Raw genomic sequence first — 15,249 nt, 5'->3', positions numbered from 1 at the left:
GAGAGGGGGTGGAGGAATGGAGGGGGGAGAGAGACAAGGGGTGGAGGAGGAGAGAGAAAGAGGGATGGAGGGGGATGGAGGGGGAGAGAGAGAGGGGGTGGAGGAATGGAGGGGGGAGAGAGACAAGGGGTGGAGGAGGAGAGAGAAAGAGGCATGGAGGGGGATGGAGGGGGAGAGAGAGAGAGGGGGTGGAGGAACGGAGGGGGGAGAGAGAAAGAAAAGAAAGATGGATAAAAAATAAAATAAAATATTTTTGGTAAGCGTATATTGATTGGTTTGCGCAAAAATAATAGCGTCTTCAAAATAGGGGATAGATTTATGGCATTTTTATTATTATTCTTATTTTTTACTAGTAATGGCGGCGATCTGCAATTTTTATCAGGACTGCGACATTGCGGCGGACACATCGGACACTTATGACACATTTTTGGGACCACTGACATTTATACAGCGATCAGTGCTATAAAAATGCACTGATTACTGTGTAAATGTCACTGGCAGGGAAGGGTTGACACTAGGGGGCGATCAAGGGGTAAATTGTGTTCCCTCGGCGTGTTCTAACTGTAGGGTGAGGGGAGTGACTATAGGAGATGACAGATCATGGTTCTCAGCTCGTAGGAACTCACAATCTCTCTCTCCTCTCCTCACAGAACAGGGATTTGTGGGTTCTCACACACACACGTCCCTGTTCTGCCTCTCGTGCCCGTGATCGCTCATGGCGAGAGCGTCACAAGCATTGGCACCCCCTCAGTGCAGCAGGCACGCGCATCTGCTATCGCGCTTACAGGGACCAACGTACAGCTACGACGGTTTGCGGGATCACGCCGACCTGCCGCAGTATAATGACCGCGGCTGGTCGGCAAGCGGTTAAAACATCAGTAATTGGAGATTTCGACAAATTACTATTTGGACACAACGCCGGCAACCGAATACGGTGCGACGCAGGAAGATTTCGCTGTTTTGACAGCACAGCGGCTAACGAGGACAAAAAGTTGTCGCCGCCTAGAAGGCGGCCATTTTGTTGGTTAGTATCGGAACGAGTAACAATCTCCGCTCATATTATCCTGCAGCGGACCGTATTCGGTTGCCGGCGTTGTGTCCAGACAGCAATTCTTCGAAATCTCCAATTAATGATGTTTTAACCACTTGCCGACCGCCGCACGACGATATACGTCGGCAGAATGGCACGGGCAGGCATATGGGCGTATATATAAGTCCCTGCCTGCCCGCGGGTGGGGGGCCCGATCGGGCCCCCCCCCCCCCCCCGGTGACTGCGGCGGTTGGCATTCGTTCGGGAGCGATCCGGGATGAGGGGGCGGCCATTCATTCATGACCACCCCCTCGCGATCGCTCCCGGCGAATAGAAATGCTCCGTGACATCACTTCCTCTCCTGTAATGTAAACACAGGAGAGGAAGTGATGTGATCTCTCCTCCGTGTCGGTATTTTTCGTTCCGGCACCGAGGAGAGAGGATCGGTGAGTTGCACCAACACGACACTACACAGTAGAACATGCCAGGCACACTCACACCCCCCCGATCACCCCCCAATTACCCCTGCCCCCCCAGTCACAGTGACACCAATTGCATTTTTTTTTTTTTTGCATTGGTGTCATTTGTGACTGTAATAACTGTTAGGGCAGTTAGGGTTAGCCCCCTTTAATTCTAATGTACCCCCCATAACCCCCCAATAAAGGTTTAACCCCGTGATCACCCCCCGTCGCCAGTGTCACTAAGGCTGGGTTTACATTGCAGCGGTTTATGAGAACGAATGTGATTCGCACCGCACTGCAGTGCAAATCACATCCGATCTCTGTGCGATTCGAGTTCAGCCATACAGATAGTATACAGATAGTATACAGATAGTATACAGATAGTATACAGATAGTATGGCTGAATTCGTGTCGCACCCGCCGCAAATTCGCACGGGACCCTTTTTTGGCCCGCAGCAGAATCGGATCGCATGGGTGTTCACACCATGCGATCCGAGTTTGCAGATCGCACTGCGATATGCGAACTGATCTGGGGGTGTCAGTAACATTTCACTGACACTCCCAGCAGTTCGCATAGAGCAGTGTGAACTGCCGCCGGGAGGCATGCGATGCGGGAACCCGCCGCGCATTCGTGGCGTTCCCGCATCGCTCCAGTGTGAACCCAGCCTAATAAGCGATCGTTTTTCTGATCGCTGTATTAGTGTCACAGGTGACGCTAGTTAGGCAGGTAGGTATTTAGGTTCGCCGCAGCTTTTTATAGCGCCAGGGACCCCCATATACTACCGCATAAAGCCCCCTGATTGCCCCCTAGTTAACCCTTTCACCAGTGATCACCATATAACTGTTACAGGTGACGCTGGTTGGTTAGTTATTTTTTTATAGTTTCAGGGCACCCGCCATTTATTACCTAGTCTCACTAGTGTACCCCTAAATTTAGGGGTGTCTACTTTCCAAAATGGGGTCATTTGGGGGGGGGTTTGTGCCATCTTGGCATTTTATGGCCTTCAAAACTGTAACGCCCTTAGAAAGCCTGAAGGCGGTGCTTGGTTTTCGGGGCCCCGTACGCGGCTAGGCTCCCAAAAAGTCCCACATATGTGGTATCCCCGTACTCAGGAGAAGCAGCAGAATTTATTTTGGGGTGTCATTTCACATATGCCCATGGCATGCATGAGCAATATATCATTTAGTGACAACTTTGTGAAAAAAATAAATAAAAAAAAAAGTTTGTAATTTTCCCGCAACTTGTGGCAAAATATAAAATATTCCATGGACTCAACATGCCTCTCAGCAAATAGCTTGGGGTGTCTTCTTTCTAAAATGGGGTCATTTGTGGGGGTTTTGTGCCATCTTGGCATTTTATGGCCTTCAAAACTGTAATAGGTAGTGAGGAGTGAAGTCAAATATTTACGCCCTTAGAAAGCCTGAAGGCGGTTCTTGGCTTTCGGGGCTCCCAAAAAATCCCACACATCTGGTATCCCCGTACTCAGGAGAAGCAGCAGAATTTATTTTGGGGTGTCATTTCACATATGCCCATAGCATGTGTGAGCAATATATCATTTAGTGACAACTTTGTGTCATTATTCAATCGCTTGAGGCAAAAAAATAAAATATTCAATGGGCTCAACATGCCTCTTATCAATTTCCTCAGGGGGTCTACTTTCCAAAATGGGGTCATTTGGGGGGTTTTGTACTGCCCTGCCATTTTAGCACCTCAAGAAATAAGATAGGCAGTCGTAAACTAAAAGCTGCGTAAATTCCAGAAAACGTACCTTAGTTTGTAGATGTGACAACTTTTGCGCAAACCAATAAATATACAATTATTGACTTTTTTTTTACCAAAGACATGTGGCTGAATACATTTTGGCCTAAATGTATGACTAAAATTGAGTTTATTGGATTTTTCTAATAACAAAAAGTAGAAAATATCATTTTTTTTCAAAATTTGCGGTCTTTTTCCATTTATATCGCAAAAAATAAAAATCGCAGAGGCAATCAAATACCATCAAAAGAAAGCTCTGTTTGTGGGAAGAAAAGGACGCAAATTTTGTTTGGGTACAACATTGCATGACCGCGCAATTACCAGTTAAAGCAGCGCAGTGCCAAATTGTAAAAAGACCTCTGGTCATTTACCAGCAAAATGGTCCGGTCTGAAGGTGGTTAAAGAAAGCGGAAGTGAGGTGGTTGGGAGTTTCTGACGAATCGGCTAATTTGAGTCTTTCTTTTGTTTTTATTTTTTGTAATCTTCTTTTATGTTTTTAGATTTATTTATTTGTTTTTAATCTTTCTTTATTTCTTTGTTTTTATTTTATTTTTTATTTAATTTTTTATCTTTCTTTTGTTTATTTTAATTTTTTATCCATCTTTCTTTTCTTTTCTTTTTTCTCTCTCTCTCTCTCTCTCCATCCCTCTTTCTTTCTTGTTCTTTTTGTCTCTCGCCGTCCCTCTTACTTTCTCTTCTCTCTCTATCTAGTGAGGTCGTTGGGAGTTTCTGACGAGTTGGCTAACTTGACAGAACACCGGCGGATCCACATGACAGCCAGGCGCGCGGCACGGAAGAAGGAAGCCGTGATTCTTTCTCTTACCTTCTCATAGAATGCGCGGACGGCGTCTTCCCGGGACAGACTACTCTGCAGCTTCACCCTCCATGTCAGCTTTCCTGGGATACAGAAATGATTGATTATTAATAGATCTCCAATAAATTGAATCTATAGAGCGGAGTCAGTGTTCCAGCGCTACAGCCAGACTCCGCCCACAAATCATCTCTCAGCGTTGGGTGCTCGCTGCCATGTTGAATCATACACCTGCTGGCTACATTGTTACATAACACACATATATATATATATACGCACACATATACATACATTATATATATATATATATATATATACGCACACATATACATACATTATATATATATATATATATATATATACGCACACATATACATACATTATATATATATATATATATATATATATATATATATATACGCACACATATACATACATTATATATATATATATATATATATACGCACACATATACATACATTATATATATATATATATATATATACGCACACATATACATACATTATATATATATATATATATATATATATACGCACACACACACACACACACACACACACACACACACACACACAGATATATAGATATATATATATACACATATATAGATATATATAGATATATATATCTATATACGTATATAAAATCTGCGGGCCTCATTCACACCGGCACTGAGACCCGTAGTCCATGAATGTTGATCTCTAGCCCATTCAAGCCTATAGGGATGCAGCAGTTGCATGGACACCGTCGTTCATCCCAATTTCAAAGGCGTGCTGTACAGGGGCCCTTAATGCAGACAGTGGGCTTTTGGGGCCACCCACCCATACGCCCGTCAAATTGGGAGGAGCGACTGTGTCTATGCAACTGCTGCATCCCTATTGGCTTAAATGGGCTACCTGCGTACAGCACCTGGCAGGTCAGACTGTATAATCACACAGCCCATTCATGGACTACAAGTCTCAGCGCCTGTGTGATTGAGAAGAAAAACGCCAGAGGGCGCATTCTAAGTGCAGCAAAACGAATGTTTATTAGTAAAAAAGAAAAAAAAATCGCAGCTCACCTGCAGTTAAACCATATGTGCCTCTGTGAGGTGGACTAAGAATGTCGTCTGTATGATGGTGCTTATTGCAGTCCGACATTCATACACCGCCACTGGCCTGGGTAGACTCAAAGCCTGACGGGCCAATCTGACAGCGTGGGAACAGTCCAATGTGAGGTCAACCGCTGAGGGGTATCACAGGGGTGTGGCTACATGTCTCCAAGCTCTGCCTCTTTCTCCAGCCTGCCCACCCTGTCTGGGACGGATATATATATATATATATATATATGTTTATAGATTGCTCTACACACAGGTTAAGCAGGCTTAAGAAAGAGAAGGCGCGGCCTCGAAATGCGTAGGCATGCGACTTTTACACCCCTCACCGTTTGACGTCACAGTGGACTGTTCCCACAATGTCAAAACGATTCCCCAGGCTTTGAGTCTTCCCGGGGCCGGCGGAGGGCCCTGAATCTCACATTGGATTCTCGCTGCACTGCGTACCGCACAGGTGACAGCGTTAGTCCACATGACGCGAGTCGCCATTTTTATTTTCCACTGTTGTGCTGCCTTTAGATTGCGCCCTGTGCTGTTTATTGTTGCTGTAGAGATCCCTAGACATGCGCATTGCTGAAAAATTTGTTCAATTTTATTTTAGTTTCATTCATTTATTTTTTTTTATTTTTTTATTGTTTTTTTTTTTTTTTCGGGTCATTCGTTATGATCGCAACTCGGAAATCCGAAAATAAGAAAGAAAATTCGAAAGAATGACTAACCAACAATAACTTTTAAATGATAGGTATTGGAATTTCCTTTCAAATTTAGCTGTTAGTGAACGTAACAAATACGAACTTATCCGAAGTTAAGAGGGATTCCGCCCAAAAAAAAAATATTAAAAGCCAGCAGCTATAAATACTACAGCTGCTGACTTTTAATAAATGGACACTCACCTGTCCCGGGTTCCAGCGATGCCGGCAGCCGAGGCCGATCGACCGCTCAGGCCTTGGCTGCTGCCGCCGCCATTCGAGGTGAGGGAATCAGGAAGTAAAGCAAAACGGCTTCACTTCCCGGTTCCCTACTGCGCATGCGCGAGCCGCGCCGCGCAATAGGAAATCTCTGCGCTGTCACTGGGACCCGCGTGTGTCCCAGCAGACAGCGCGGCAGGGCAGGAAATGGCGTAGACTCCCGTGGGAGTCTATGCCTGGAAGTGGGTGAAAATACCTGTCTTTGACAGATATCTCCACCCCCCTCCCCCCTGAAAGGTGTCAATTGTGACACCGGAGGGGGGGGGGGGGGTTCCGATCAGCGGAGGTTCCACTTTAGGGTGGAATCCCGCTTTAAAGCGGAGGTCCACCCTAAAAAAAAAAAAAAAGACATAAAAATCCTCCTAAAAATCGGGAAAAAAAATTTTTTTACGTTCCAGAAATGGCTGTTGCTAGGCAGATCGTCCTAATCTGCTACTTCCTATTCCGCAGTGGTCTTCATTCTTCTCCTCCTCCGCGTTGTCTTCTGGGGAAGGTGGCGCTCTGTGTTCTGGGAACTCTATGTGTCCCAGGAACAAAGCCGGCCATTCACAAAGCACCCCGCAAATGCGCAGTAGGAAAACGGGCAGTGAAGTTGCAAGGCTCCACGGCCTGTTTGCCTTAGTTAGGAAGGCGGCTTTGGGACCCGATCCGATGGACGATTCAGCCTCGGGGCGGCCGACATCGCGGGCAACCTGGACAGGTAAGTGCGCTTATTAAAAGTCAGCAGCTACAGTGTTTGTAGCTGCTGACTTTAAAAAAAAAAAAATTCAGCTGGACCTCCGCTTTAACACCCCTTTCACACCAGGGCGTTTTGCAGGCGCTATAGCGTTAGAAATAGCGCCTGCAAAACGCCCTAAAGAAGCTGCACCATTGTGTGTAGTGTGAAAGCCCCGAGGGCTTTCACACTGGAGCGGTGCGCTGGCAGGACGTCAGAAAAAAGTCCTGCCAGCAGCTTCTTTGGAGCGGTGTGTGTTTACCGCTCCTCCACCGCTGCTCCCCATTGAAATCAATGGGGCAGCGCTGTAATGCCGCCGGCAAAACGCCGCTATTGCGGCGTATTACCGGCGGCTTTAACCCTTTCGCGGCCATTTCGCGGCCGAAAAATACGCCGCAAATCCGGCGGTAAAACGGCCGCTAAAAATAGCGCCGTTTTACCGCCGACGCAAAGGGCGGTGTGGTGTGAAAGGGGTCTAAGAATTATCCGAAATAGCGAAGGTCGCATCTAAACAAATGGAACAAAACAAATGAATAATAAATAATAAGAAGAAGAATAAAAAGTTTTTATTATTATTTTGTTGCATTCCATTTGTTTAGATGAGGACTTCGTTATTTCGGATAATTCTTAACTTCGAAAAAAAAAAAAAAATTATTTGTTACATTCACTTTACAGCCAAATCTCAAAGGAAATTCCAATACCTATCATTTAATAGTTAGTAATAGGTAAGTTATTATTATTAGTTATTATTTCGGATTTACGACTTTTCAAATTTACAAAATTTGCAACTTTTCAAATATTAAAAATTGAAAAATATTCAGAAAAATTCCTTAAATGGGTTTTTCGTTAATCTCCGATATTTCCAAATTAATGAATTTGTTGAAATTCTTTTAAAAAATAAATTCGAAACGAAACAAATTGCACATGTCCACTCTTGAGGCGATGTGCTATACCTTATGCCGTAATGCAATGATCGTTCTTCCCGTGTCAACGAGGCCTAAAGAGATGCAGCGGTGGGGATATTTCTGCATTTATTTATCTTTTACCTTGTTCACATGGGCAGCTGGGGGGGGATGGTAAAAACAGGAGGTTGATCTATATTTTTACCACCCATAGCAAGGGTGGGCAATTCATTTTCCCAGAGGGGGCCACATGAGAAACTGCGACTGTTGTGGAGGCCAAACTAAATTCTGCTCGATATTTATAGAAAAATCTGATAAATGTTCTGAAAGCCGACATTTCGGGAAGAAGATTCTCCTGGTGTACGGTCAGTGGGATTAAATCTACTAAAGAGACAAAAGGATAAAACCAGAACACTGACTTTATGGTTCGGTGAGAGGGGGAAAAAAATGAACCATTGAAGTCTCTGAAGTGAATCACCCCATCACCGGCCATTCAACACTGGAAATGTTGAGTGAATTGGGTCGGTTTTTGGCCGGTTGTCACCTCTAGGGATGGGTCAAAAGGTGTTTTTGGTGCAAAATAAACTTTGCAAAAAAATAAATAAAAAAAATACTGCACTTCTCTCTAATCACCACTAGAGGGGGCTAAAAAGCTTCCTAAGAAGAGACATTGGCCATTCCTGGGGGAGTGCTGGGGATTGAATTTGCGGAGGGGGGGGGTTTATATGTGGGGTCCCCCATTAACTACCAGACCAGACCCTGCATTTTAATGTTAAACAGTATTAAAATCACTGCTCCCCGCCAAACTGATTTTTTATTTATTTTTTTTGCTTTGGCACATGTTCCCTAGGGCAGTGCCCAGCCCCCACCCCATGTCATGTTTGGCAAGTTCGTGCCTAGAAAATGGCCAGTGGTGATTTCCAGTATTCAATCTCCTCATTGACTAAGGAGTCGGATTCGGCATCCAAACTTCGGTAATGTTCGGCAAACCTGCCCTGAACCAAACCCAGGAATGTTCAGCTCACCACTAAAAAAAGACCGGCCACTGCTGCTCTCTCCTTGTGCAGAGAGGCCGGTCTTGTCTCCGCCCCCTCCTGTAGTCTCCTGTAGTGGGTGGGGTCTGCTGGGCCCCTCCCACAGCTCTGCTCTCTCCCTGCAGGGAGACAGGTCTTGTCTCCGCCCCCTCCTGTAGTCTCCTGTAGAAGGTGGGGTCTGCTGGGCCCCTCCCACAGCTCTGCTCTCTCTCCTTTTGCAGGGAGACTGGTCTTGTCTCCGCCCCCTCCTGTAGTCTCCTGTCGTAGGTGGGGTCTGCTGGGCCCCTCCCACAGCTCTGCTCTCTCCCTGCAGGGAGACCGGTCTTGTCTCCGCCCCCTCCTGTAGTCTCCTGTAGAAGGTGGGGTCTGCTGGGCCCCTCCCACAGCTCTGCTCTCTCTCCTTTTGCAGGGAGACCGGTCTTGTCTCCGCCCCCTCCTGTAGTCTCCTGTAGTGGGTGGGGTCTGCTGGGCCCCTCCCACAGCTCTGCTCTCTCCCTGCAGGGAGACCGGTCTTGTCTCCGCCCCCTCCTGTAGTCTCCTGTAGAAGGTGGGGTCTGCTGGGCCCCTCCCACAGCTCTGCTCTCTCTCCTTTTGCAGGGAGACTGGTCTTGCCTCCGCCCCCTCCTGTAGTCTCCTGTCGTAGGTGGGGTCTGCTGGGGCCCTCCCACAGCTCTGCTCTCTCCCTGCAGGGAGACAGGTCTTGTCTCCGCCCCCTCCTGTAGTCTCCTGTAGAAGGTGGGGTCTGCTGGGCCCCTCCCACAGCTCTGTTCTCTCTCCTTTTGCAGGGAGACTGGTCTTGCCTCCGCCCCCTCCTGTAGTCTCCTGTCGTAGGTGGGGTCTGCTGGGCCCCTCCCACAGCTCTGCTCTCTCCCTGCAGGGAGACCGGTCTTGTCTCCGCCCCCTCCTGTAGTCTCCTGTAGAAGGTGGGGTCTGTTGGGCCCCTCCCACAGCTCTGCTCTCTCTCCTTTTGCAGGGAGAAAGGTCTTGTCTCCGCCCCCTCCTGTAGTCTCCTGTCGTAGGTGGGGTCTGCTGGGCCCCTCCCACAGCTCTGCTCTCTCCCTGCAGGGAGACAGGTCTTGTCTCCGCCCCCTCCTGTAGTCTCCTGTAGAAGGTGGGGTCTGCTGGGCCCCTCCCACAGCTCTGCTCTCTCTCCTTTTGCAGGGAGACTGGTCTTGTCTCCGCCCCCTCCTGTAGTCTCCTGTCGTAGGTGGGGTCTGCTGGACCCCTCCCACAGCTCTGCTCTCTCCCTGCAGGGAGACCGGTCTTGTCTCCGCCCCCTCCTGTAGTCTCCTGTAGTGGGTGGGGTCTGCTGGGCCCCTCCCAAAGCTCTGCTCTCTCCCTGCAGGGAGACTGGTCTTGTCTCCGCCCCCTCCTGTAGTCTCCTGTAGTGGGTAGGGTCTGCTCGGCCCCTCCCACAGCTCTGCTCTCTCCCTGCAGGGAGACTGGTCTTGTCTCCGCCCCCTCCTGTAGTTTTCTGCTACAAGCGATCAGCTTGTAGTGGGTGGAGCCTGCTGGGGACTCCTCCCTCTACTCTCTGCACAAGCAATGTACAGCACAGTGCTGATATCACTGAGAGGCACTTCTGCACATATGAGCTGTCTGCCCAGCTTTAATCACTGCACATCCTTACACTACATCACTCCTCTGGCTATTGGATAACATTAAGCCCGGGTTCAGACTAGTGAGATGCGGGAACCACACTGCCCTCTGCGAACCACTGCGGGTGTCAATACTATGTTAATGACACCCCCAGAGCAAACTCCCACAGGAATCGGATCGCATTGGGGAGAACACCCAATGCGATCCGATTCTAGTGCTGAGAAAAACAAGCCCCTGAACCTTTTTCTGTGCAAATCCAATGCAAGTTCAGCCATACAACTGTATACAACCATATGGCTGAACTCGCATTGCTCAGACATCGCATGTGATCGGCACCTGCGGTGCGGGTGCAAATCACATGCAATGTCAGAGATCGTAAGTGTTGTTCTTATCAGTGTCCAGTAGGGGGCGCTCCACCATCAATCTGGCCTTTTGACAGGAATGACTGGCTGTATAGTATCTCTGCTGGCATGATGGGGGTCCTGAGGGTCTTTCCCCATGCATACCTCCCAACTGTGGTACTTGAGAATGTGGGACACTTCAAGGAGACAATGACCTGCAGTGTATGTAGCGCATGGCTGCAAAAAGCGGGTGTGGCCAGACAGTAGGAGGGGCTAAAGGAGCATGGTTAAAAAAAAAAAAAACAGGCTTCCTTGTACCTGTAACATAAACATTGATTGCTGCGCCACAAGCAAGAGTCTCAAACACACATAAACCTCAACACAATCAGAAAAAAAAGCCTCACTGTCACTGTGTTAAAGTGTTGTTACTGCGCTCATCACTGTGCTCCCCCTCACTGTGCCCTCCATCACTGTGCCCTCCATCACTGTGCCCTCCATCACTGTGCCCCCCCTCACTGTGCCCTCCATCACTGTGCCCCCCATCACTGTGCCCCCCATCACTGTGCCCCCCATCACTGTGCCCCCCATCACTGTGCCCTCCATCACTGTGCCCTCCATCACTGTGCCCCCCATCACTGTGCCCTCCATCACTGTGCTACCCACCACTGTGCTCCCCCTCACTGTGCCCTCCATCACTGTGCCCTCCATCACTGTGCTCCCCCTCACTGTGCCCTCCATCACTGTGCTCCCCCTCACTGTGCCCTCCATCACTGTGCCCTCCATCACTGTGCCCCCCATCACTGTGCCCTCCATCACTGTGCCCTCCATCACTGTGCCCATCACTGTGCCCCCATCACTGTGCCCTCCATCACTGTGCCCCCCATCACTGTGCGCCCCATCACTGTGCGCCCCATCACTGTGCTCTCCATCGCTGTGCCCCCCATCGCTGTGCCCTCCATCGCTGTGCTCTCCATCGCTGTGCCCCCAATCACTGTGCCTCCCCCCCCCCTCGCTGTGCCCCCATGGAAAGGAATCCAAATTAAGTGCCCACTGGGGAGGGGGGGGAGTGCCCCCTGAATTGAGCAGTGCTAACTGGCCTGGATGAAGGATGGGAAAGCAGAGAGCCCCACCATGTCAAGCACCCCCAGGGATTGGCCACCCAGGAGTGCCAGAGTAACAATATGGGTTTGGGACCCCACTGTGTGAAACTGCACTAGGCCACCACACCAAATTCTTTTTTTCTGCACTACGCCTCACGAGCTAAGTCTTTGGACAAGACCGGGGAAGTTTTTGTTACCGGGGCTGCAAGACCTAGATGTTGTATTACACATTGGATTGTAGCCATTGTAACCACTCCATGGGTGGTAGGGTGCAGGTCTTTGGGCCTAACCTAAAGTCTAGGGGGGGAATGCATAGCCCTTAGGTTCCTTCTTTCACTGCCTTGGGGGGGTGGGGTGGGGTCTTTCTTTGGTAGAGTGCCTAACCCAGTAGTTGCTTCAGTTGGCCATGAGAAGAAGGCTCCACCAGGCATTCTCGGTGGACCAGAGCGCGCTGTCCCTGTCAGGAGCCTTGTGCCCCAGAGAGGACGGGGGGGGGTCCTTCCATGCATTTTTTTTGTTCGCAGGGTGTTTAGGTTTTTTGTCAGCCATCGTGGGCTTGCCAGCGCCATCTACCCATCACTCAGAATTACCTCGGATGATGCACAATAAATAATACACAGATTTAATGGCTCACCACCAATGGTGGAGGACTTCTCCATGGCCCTCAGTGGGGCAGATACATTCCTGGTTACACGGACTCCAGTACTGGTTGCAGCGGTGTCTGTGGTGTCGCCGGCCGTGGGGGTCCCAGTTGATACTTTGTTGCCGTTTTCACTTACAGAAGATGACATTTCTAGTTCAGTGGTGCCCCTCGGTCTCTCGGTCGGAGCGCTGACGGCAGTGTTGGTAGTTGTGGCCATTGGAGCCCCAGTGCTGCCTACAGCGATCGTAAGCTCGTCGCTTGTAGTGGTCTCTGTGCCACCCGTGGTCACCGTAGTGGAAGGGCTCTCCATGGCAGTTGGCGGCGGGATGGCGATGCTGTCCTTAGGTGTAGTGTTGTGTATAGCGAGGCTGCTCCGAGTACTGACAGCAGGCGGCTCCGTGGTACTCTCCCACGGGGCCACAGACACTGAGAAGTTCCCACCGGACAGCACCCTAGGTGCGGAAAACGGTGTGCTGAGATCCTCGAAGGTTGTCGTCGTGTCAAGGGTGACCTTCTGTGTCCACACCAACATGAAGCCTGAAAACCCAAAACAGGAAACACCTATTTACTTGTAGAATCCGCACACGTATATACAGTATATAGAACCCGGTGTATAGATATTGTCCTGAAATTATAATGGTTTGGGGTCCATTTTTTTTTTTTTTTACCAATATTTTACATCTAACAATTATACACAGGTGGCCAAAAAGCAGGCAGTGTTGGGTTTTCTGCAAAGTTGGTGTCATGGAAGTGCCCTGTGTTGATGATTGATAATAAAATTGATAATAAAAATTTATATAAAACGTTAACCTGAAAACTTGTAAACATAAAAAAAAAAAATGTGGATCAAAGTGTGTGAGGGGTTCAAAGGTGCTCCTGACCCGTATCTGCATGATTCGAGGTATTGTGCTCAGAGCTGGAACAAGGTCATCCTATGTTTTAGTGAAACCCCCCCCCCCCCCCCAAAAAAAATCAAGCACTAATCTGCACTCTTACCCGTCTAAGCATAAATTTCCTCACAAAAATGCAAAAATTCCCCTCCCAGTCTAAATCCTCCCTCCAAGCACTGATCTCCCCCCCCCCCCCCACCATCACCTTAGCACAAATTCCCCCAAATTTCCCCTCCTAGCACAAATCATCTCCCTCCAAATCCCCCCTCCCAATACACGTCCTCCTCCTCCCCATTCCCCCTCTGAGCACAAATGCTTCCCCTCATCCCCTTCTAGCGAAAATCTCCCCCTTCTAGCACAAACACCCCCCCCCCCCCCAATCCCCCTTCCTAGCGTAAACCACCCCCCATCCCTGTCTAGCAAAAAACACCCACCAGAAATTATCCTTCCTAGCACAGATTCACAACCCCCCTCCAGCATACATCCCCCCAATGTCCCTTGCTGGCATAAATCCTTCCCCAATCCCCCCTCCTAACACAAATCCCCCCCCCCCCACCAGCACAAATCCTCTGCCCACAAATCCCTACATTCAATACAAATCCTCCCCCAATTCCTCCTATCAGCACAAATCCACCCCAATGCCACCTCCTAGCACAAACACCACCGCCCACCATTCCCCTGTCTAGCAAAAACCACCCCCTAAAAATTACCCTTCCTAGCATAGATTCACCCCCCAATCCCCCTTTCTAGCGTAAACCACCCCCCATCCCTGTCTAGCAAAAAACACCCACCAGAAATTATCCTTCCTAGCTTCCTAGCACAGATTCACAACCCCCCAACCCCCCTCCAGCATACATCCCCCCCAATGTCCCTTGCTGGCATAAATCCTTCCCCAATCCCCCCTCCTAACACAAATCCCCCCCCCCCACCAGCACAAATCCTCTGCCCACAAATCCCTACATTCAATACAAATCCTCCCCCAATTCCCCCTATCAGCACAAATCCACCCCAATGCCACCTCCTAGCACAAACAACCCCCCCCCCCCTCCTAACACAAACACCCCCGCTCACCATTCCCCCTTCTAGCAAAGACCACCCCTAAAAATTACCCTTCCTAGCATAGATTCACCCCCCAATCCCCCTTTCTAGCGTAAACCACCCCCCATCCCTGTCTAGAAAAAAACACCCACCAGAAATTACCCTTCCTAGCACAGATTCACAACCCCCCAACCCCCCTCCAGCATACATCCCCCCAATGTCCCTTGCTGGCATAAATCCTTCCCCAATCCCCCCTCCTAGCACAAATCCCTCCCCAGCACAAATCCTCTGCCCCCAAATCCCTCCATTCAATACAAATCCTCCCCCAATTACCCCTATCAGCACAAACCCACCTCAATGCCACCTCCTAGCACAAACACCCCCGCCCACCATTCCCCCTTCTAGCAAAGACCACCCCTAAAAATTACCCTTCCTAGCATAGATTCAGCCACCCCAATCCCCCTTCCTAGCGTAAACCACCCCCCATCCCTGTCTAGCAAAAAACACCCACCAGAAATTACCCTTCCTAGCACAGATTCTCAACCCCCCAACCCCCCCCCCCCCACCCCAGCATACATCCCCCCAATGTCCCTTGCTGGCATAAATCCTTCCCCAATCCCCCCTCCTAGCACAAATCCCCCCCATCCATAGCACAAATCCTCTCCCCTCAAAATTTACCCATTCATGTTTGTTACCCCACCCCCACCATAGTGTTCCCAGTGCAATTCCCCCTCCCTCCCTGAAACTTCCAGACTTCAAATGTTACAGCGGTGAGAACTCGCTACAGGAGTTGTGACAGCAGCAGAGAGGAGGAGAGAGCCGGGAGGAGGTGCTGGCTGGGATC

The 15,249-nt window shown here is 49.3% G+C and overlaps 1 protein-coding gene across 1 annotated transcript in view; it reads right to left on the bottom strand.

Moving 5' to 3' along the window:
• Window positions 1–15,249, bottom strand: part of LOC143995767 (uncharacterized) — a 51,414-nt gene that overhangs the window by 4,162 nt on the left and 32,003 nt on the right. The window contains exons 3-4 of the mRNA XM_077490480.1: window positions 12,469–13,014; window positions 4,074–4,147 (exon numbers count right to left, since the gene is read on the bottom strand). Coding sequence (XP_077346606.1) covers window positions 4,074–4,147; window positions 12,469–13,014 — 620 coding nt within the window. The remainder of the gene's footprint in view (window positions 1–4,073; window positions 4,148–12,468; window positions 13,015–15,249) is intronic.

This window comes from Lithobates pipiens, unplaced genomic scaffold (assembly GCF_037356315.1).
Source record: "Lithobates pipiens isolate NorthernLeopardFrog02 unplaced genomic scaffold, aLitPip1_a1.2 Scaffold_19, whole genome shotgun sequence".
Lineage (NCBI taxonomy): Eukaryota > Metazoa > Chordata > Amphibia > Anura > Ranidae > Lithobates > Lithobates pipiens.
The sequence above is the reverse complement of the archived record's forward strand: the minus strand, read 5'-3'. Positions and strand labels throughout refer to the sequence as shown.